The sequence below is a fragment of the Etheostoma cragini genome, chromosome 2, assembly GCF_013103735.1.
Source record: "Etheostoma cragini isolate CJK2018 chromosome 2, CSU_Ecrag_1.0, whole genome shotgun sequence".
Taxonomy (NCBI): domain Eukaryota; kingdom Metazoa; phylum Chordata; class Actinopteri; order Perciformes; family Percidae; genus Etheostoma; species Etheostoma cragini.
In genome coordinates, this window is record NC_048408.1 from 22401619 (window position 1) to 22409008 (window position 7390).

General features: G+C 37.1%; 2 protein-coding genes across 2 annotated transcripts in view; both read right to left on the minus strand.

Moving 5' to 3' along the window:
• The window catches only part of LOC117959526 (complement C3-like), a 3681-nt gene extending 2255 nt beyond the window's left edge, over positions 1-1426 (minus strand). The window contains exon 1 of the mRNA XM_034896730.1: positions 1191-1426. Coding sequence (XP_034752621.1) covers positions 1191-1285 — 95 coding nt within the window. The 5' untranslated portion in view covers positions 1286-1426. The remainder of the gene's footprint in view (positions 1-1190) is intronic.
• The window catches only part of LOC117958762 (complement C3-like), a 155296-nt gene that overhangs the window by 22322 nt on the left and 125584 nt on the right, over positions 1-7390 (minus strand). The window contains exon 36 of the mRNA XM_034895388.1: positions 6819-6900. Within this exon, the coding sequence (XP_034751279.1) occupies positions 6819-6900 (82 nt within the window). The remainder of the gene's footprint in view (positions 1-6818; positions 6901-7390) is intronic.

Sequence of the window (7390 nt, forward strand, 5' to 3'; positions counted from 1 at the left end):
ATGTTCAGGTACAGCAAGTAGCCTACTTCATCTATGAAAGGGTTGTCAGTAACACTCTGTACTGTTTTATAATTATAAGTCTGTGTAATTTGGGGTTTCTGTAGCCAGTGACATTTTATTATTTGTATTTTGTTTTAGTGCAGATGCATTGTACGTTTTTTGTTTTTATTTGAAGGCAGAGGCTTAATTTATAAACACAATCCCAATTTGTATCATTGGTGTTGAGATGTTACTCTCTGTGAATACATTGTCTGATATAGGCTACAGTATTGTGGCATAGTATCAGGACATCCTGGCAAGTGCCTGTCGTGCACGCCTAGGGGTGATCGGCTGGATGATAGACCTATTTGGAAGAAAGTCCAGGCCTGTTTTTTAGCCCCAGTCCATCCCTGCCTGGGGTTTGAAGTCCATGCTCCAACATGAACTTCACACACAATGAGTTATCTATTGATTATCTTGACAAAGATCCAGTACTGGATCAACAAAACATTTAACAGTTTTTATTTAGATTAGTTTTGGGGCATTTTAGGCCTCAGGACAGCTGAAGAAGTTAAAGGGGAGAGAGAGAGTGGGAACGACATGCAGCAAAGGGTCCTCAAACATCTATACATGGGTACCCGCTCTAGCAACTGAGCTATACAGGCACCCGATATTTCACATTTTTGTGGACTCTGTTGTAATGCATCACTGTGAATTCAAAACAAAATATAAGCCAATTTGGCATCATTTGAAAGACCACAGTACGTCGATTTATGTAACACAAATTAGACAGCAGCTCCTCATTATGATAGATAGGTGAAATGTAAAAAATCTTCACAAGCCTGCATGAGTAACTCTTTAATTGTTTGCAAATGCAGGTAATACTAATAAGTAATACTAATAAGTAATAATAAATGTCTGAAATTAAATTTTGTAATATTGCTCTTTTGGATGGAGTGCCATCAAAATTACATTTCCATTTCTCGTTGCTTAAACCGGTGAATTTCACAACCAAAAAATCAGATTTGCTTCCGCTGGTGTAAATGTGTTTGACAAGTTAAATTCCATGATCTGTTCCTTAGGTTAGGTGTATTTAACATTTGATGGCATATGCTAACAGTTCTTTGGACATTATGACAATATCAGATCAGTCAAAGATATAAAACATTAATATTAAAAAGGTTGGGAGAAGATAAGGCAGGTCTACTTACAATGGAGATCCATCAGTTAAAAAAGCCAGAGAAGAAAAGGCCAGAAAGGCCAGAAGCCACAGCTGGGTCTGACACATCACCCGACCTGATCCCATATCTGCTGTCAATGTAGACCGTTGCTCTGCAGCACTCTCTTTTTACTCACTCACGTCCCTCCTTATGCACCTTTAGTTCTCCTCACTACTGTCTCATCCATGTATGTCTCATCCATTTAAAGGATAGGCTTACATTGTTTAAAACACTAGTCAAATGCCCATACATGTTTTTTCTTGCTATAGTTCTTTTTTCTTGCTATAATTGTTGTTCATTGGGAGATCCACAGAGCTCTTTTTTTCACATAAACGTTTCAAAGTTTATATAAGGCTTAAGCAGTCTGTCAGTCAAGTTAAGTGAGTGCTTTTTAAATGTACAGTCTTGTTAGTACAAAATACTTCTTATTGTTCTCAATATCCTGTATCTTAACACTTAAACATGATTTTTGTGTTCCTCATTGCTCAAACCTTTTCCTAATTTTAACAGACAAAAAAGTCTCTTGATCCATGACTATAATCTTTCAAGTTCCTTAAAAAAATAAAATTGTGGATTAGATGGGAGGGGGGGGGGGGTTCAGGTTAACTTGTCTTACAATAGCTGAAAAAGCAGGGCCAATAATAGGTAAAACTTAAAAAAGAAAAAAGAAGATGGTACATCAAGAGTAAACAATAGCTTCATTTTCCTAATAAAATCCTACAAACTCTGTCAACTGATAGGTTGAAAAGAGTTCATTTATTTATTATTGAATAAAATGGCATTCCATGTAAGTGTGGGTACACTGTCTTTCAGTAATGTGTTGTGTATCCGCATGGAATAAGTCTGTTTATTAATTATTATCAATATATGAATTGGATCTCAACAGGGATTTGGACATTGTTGGACAGGGATACATTGATAAATGATTTAATAGAAATTGTGTGATAGAGCTACTTGCACCTGCTGCATCATGATGCTTTTTTTAAAAGTGATTTTCTTGCTAAACCAGCTAATAAAAAAACAGCAATTTACTTACATATAAAAAAAAAAAAAATTAAGATTTTATTTCTTGGCCATTTATTTCTGTAGGACAGCAGCAAAGGGCCACAGGTTGGAGTCAACCCGCTGCACCGAGGAGTAAACCTCTAAATATGGGCGTCCGCTCTACCAGCAGAGGTGTCAAGTAACGAAGTACAAATACTTCATTAACTTACTTAAGTAGAAATTTTGGGTATCCATACTTTACCCGAGTAATTGTTTTACAGCAAAATTTTACTTTATTCTTTACATTTTAATGCAATTATCTGTACTATCTACTCTACTCTACTATCTACGTTTTAAAAATAGCCTCATTATACCTATATCAGTTTGGCATGTTTTGATTCCGGCTAATCCCAAAAAAAACAAAAAAACTATTCAGATAAATTGCGTCATCTCCATCGAGTGAATTTCCGGCCATCGCACCTGCACATGACACAAATCATGTCACACTCCAGTTAGGAAATAGTAGACGTATATGTAGCCTAGTACGAAGATGAGACTCAAGAGAACTCGAGCAAAATGTCCCCACCAAGCACCCGCGAGGAGGTTGGTAGCAAGGAAAACCTGCCAAGCCTTCTACATCCCTGGCCGTACCTGAAAGAATTTTTTGAAATGGTTGGATGCAAAAACAACTTTTTTTGAATGCGCTGCAAGCTCTGCGCACCCAAGTACCACAAGCTAATTGTTTACAGAACTCGCCGTCTAATTTGAAAAAGCAAATTGAGATTTCCCCCACCCCCCTTATATTACTTTTACACTTTTACTTAAGCAAAAAGCTTGAGTTGATACTTCAACTTCTACAGAAGTCTTTAACCCTAGTCTCTATACTTCTACCTGAGAAATGAATGTGACCTATTAGTCAGACACATGTCTATCAGGTGAGCTAACCAGGCGCTTACTTTCATTTTGACAGTGGTTTTATAATAGCTTAAAATTGTCAGCTTTATTACTTCAACAGGTATCATTAATTGATCTACATGAGCGTATATATTCTTAATCACAACCAAAATAACAGTTATAAGTGTCTATTTTTCAAACAAAGACAACGAAATTTAAGACCATTACATTTAAATCAATACAATGCAACATTGTAAGCCATCATATCCCATAGCAGTGAATGTTTTACATAATAGGAATGATGCAAAAAAAAAAAAAATTAAAAGGAACATTTTCTTTTCTTGAGTTTCACTATTGCCGACACCCAAAGAGTTGGTACTGATTAACCATATCCTCCATGCCCAAACAGGTAATTCTGTGTTCCTCAGTTTGACACTCTGCTTCTGTGGGCCAGTACTCGATCCAGGTTCTCTCTCCAAGCACATACTGATACCTGAGGGAAGCACAGTTAAAAATACACATCTGTAATACTGTTTCACAACATCAATAGCCTCTTCCCACAATCATTATCAACAGCGAGAGTAACAATTAAGTTATGAGAAAGTCTTTGATTTACTAATAAAAAACAGTACAAATGTAGAAATGCAAACCCCACACACATTCACACAAAGAACAAACTTACGATTGTTGTCGGCGATCTCTGTGAATATCTTTGGACGTGCCCATGATAAGGTAGGTTTTACCTATCTCCAGATCTAAAGACTCCCTGCAGTGGGGATAACTGAGGAATGTGCGCTGTTTATTCAGAGGACCCACATCAAGAGTTCCTGTAATTCAAGTACAGAAGACCAGAGAAAAGGATTAAATGCATAGCTAAAGGTGCAGTACAAGACATTTGTGTTGTGTTCTCATATTCCCAGTGAAATCATGCTTAAAGAAATAGTTGGAAATACTGGGGAAATACTTATTTGCCTTCTTGCAGAGAGTTAGATTTACACCTCTAATTATACCACTCTAATAACTGCGTGGCTTACAGGCAACATTTCTTAGCATGAAGACTGAAAACGGAAAAACGGCTAGCCTGGCTCAATGTCAGATGGAGGGAAACAAATGATTATGTCCCTAGTACCTTTAAGGGACCTTGGAAAAACGTCAGTGTCTTGTACATTTCAGGCAGTCAAAAGATAAATACATACCTTCTTTGATGACTTCCAGTACGTTCACTTTGTAAATGTCAGTGGACAAATCCTCTTCAAAACTTTCCACTCTCACTTTGTACGCTGAGGACAGACAAGTTGTTAGCATATTGTAAGCTCACTTACTTACACTGAAATATTTTTTTGGACTAAAGTGCTTTATAAATACAATCCATTCAAACTTTCTTACCAAAATCTATTATGCTGGTCTGTGTACTCTCACAGACCTTAGCTGTTCGCAGATCATTGGTGACTTTGTCCTTCTTCTGCATACTGCAGTTCTCTGGAAATACACAAAAGGCACAACGTAAACACATAACTAATCAAAAAAGCACATGTGGATATGTATGTATCCATTAGTGGGTGAGTGTAACTGTATCTGATACACAATTTAAAGGGCTATTTCACCGTTGGATAGATTAATATATCTTTAAATTGATTGATTTAAATTTCTACTTATCTAGTAGAAATGTGGAATATTTTCGAAATGGGGGCCTTCTAGGCAGAGAAAAGCCAGAAAATGTGTTTTTGGCTCGTGGATGAAAGACACCAAATCTCAGAATACACTTGCTTTGCAGTAGCTATGTTTCCATCCACATGTTATTATCCAAATTAAGTGATATCGAATGAAAAAAGCCTTATGGAAACATTACAACTATGTGGAATTGACTCAAAAGAAGTACGTTCGGTCTCATTGAATTCTATTGTGATTGATAAACGGCTTATGCAGTAAACGCTGATGGAAACAATATTTGACAAAAAAAATATTCATTGCGATTAAGTTTTAGGTAATTTTAAGGTTGCAATCTGCCACAAAACAAAGAAGAAGAAGTTTCAGTTCATTTCCGCCCAGTAATTCCGCTGTGTTTGCACAAGTGGTGGGTGACAACAAAGACGGATTTAAGTAGACGAGTGACTTTTTAAATTTAATTTATCAAGAACTCGTGAAGGAAATGGCCAACAAAGGTTAAGACAAGCAGTGGGACGTCCTAAATGAGATTAAATTTAAGGCACTCAAACAGCAATACATCTCTCAAAAAAGAGTTGTCTTACAGCGGTGCCGGAGGGAAAATAAAAAGCAAGTTGCATCTGCATCATCATAGCAATGTGTTGATAGTGTCGTTGTTTTCTTATGTTTGCATGTTCATGACCCAACAACTGCAAAATCAATGACATTTCCAACTAAGATGTGGTCTGCACAACGTCTGCATTGTCATTTTGAGCATATTAGCATTTAGCCCAAAATTGCTGCTGTACATTGGTACAGCTTATAAGAACCACTAGCATGGCTTTAGACTATCTATCTTGTTTAATCTTATCTTGACCTTAAGTCCCCTAACTTTATTGAGGTACAATAATAAATTGCTGCAGTTTACAGACAATGCATGATGATAAGCCCCACATTGATGAATCAGTGCTTTGTCTCTATGAAGCACCATGTTGGTGTTGGGTTTTAGTGTTTGTTCAAGAATTTCAGATATAACATATTTATGTGTACAGAGAACGGATTAGGTCAGTTTAACATCGTTACCTTCTGCACATGTGCATTCATCACTTGTACAGAGCCGCAACAGCTTTCCTGCTTTCCTCTCTGGATGGTAGAATTTGACACAATGTGTTTCTACAATGGGAAAGAAAGATTAAAAAAAATTTACATTCAATTATTTGACAATTTGACAACAATTTGACAATATTAGCAGCAATGTACATGGAGGCATCACATTTTTCAAAGTGTCTCTGAGACTCACGGTCATAGTATTCATAGACAGACACAGCAGCTGGTTGTAAGACTCCCACTTTCAGATTCTGATGGATCCTAAAAGTGATCTCCTCTGGTCGTGTGTGAGAAACCTGTGGCCAAATGTGAGATAGAGATAAAGAAAGGAAGAACAAGGCAGACAGAGAAAGTACAGAGGTAGGAAACTAACCTTGTCCAGGTAGAGGATTAGTGAGCCTCTTTCTGACAGGACTGTGTTCATCTCATATTTTGCAATGATGCGGGCTCGTCCTTTAGACAACTACACGCACACACACACACACACACACACACACAAACACACACACACACAGACACACAGTCAGATAACTTTCTAAAAGAAGGATTTTTCCTCCAAACCATGTACGTTTACTGAACTGTTTGTGGTTACATGAGGTAAAAATCTGTATAATTTCTTACTAAGTCCAGGTCAGCTGTGTTAACGGTGAAGCCAGTAAGCAAGCCAATATCCAGGATTGACATGGATGCATCCCTTTCTTTGTCCTTATAACTGTACTCAGCATGGATGGAATAATTAAATAACATCATAAAAAAGATTAAAAACAATTATGAGAACAACACTTGTTCCCTCACGACTTGATTATACTCACAAAAACTCTATTCTCAGCTTGTATACATTGGCCTCCTCATCCATTTTGTCTGCATGAGCAAAATAATGTATATGAGTATTTTGTTTATTTGTTTCTCATAAGGTAAGGTACTTTATGTTGTTTTACCTAAGCAACACATAACGATAAATAAAGAAAGTCACAGAGGGCATCAAATTACCTGGGACGAGCTGCACTGACAAGTTAAACTTCTGACAGTCACTCTCTTTTTCTTTAGGCAGAGCGTAATACAGCGACACCATCTGTCAGACAGATAAAAGTGCTTTTTTTATACACATCTCTTTTAAAAAATATAGTCCAAACAAGATTAAATAAATCTTTGGTCTCTTCTGAGGCATCAATTATCAACTGAGGATAAAACTCAGAACATTGACAAATTATACTTACTTTCACAGTTGCTTCTCCTGTGCCATTGGCAATTACCTTCACATTCTGGTTTATGTCTTTGATCTGTGACACACACACACACACACACACACACACACACACACACACACACACACACACAAAGTCAGGGATCATCAAAAGAAACAGACAGAACACATCAAGAATGGTGATGTTAATGAGCCACTATGTGTTTGTTTGTGTGTTTTCTCACTTTAGATGTTCTGGTGGCGTAGTGGTTGTCTCTGTTGAAATTGTACTTGTCAGGCTTTGACCTGCCCGGCAACAAGATGTCCACATTCAGATCATACTCTGGTTCTTTAGCAGAAGCCCAGTACTCTGCTATAG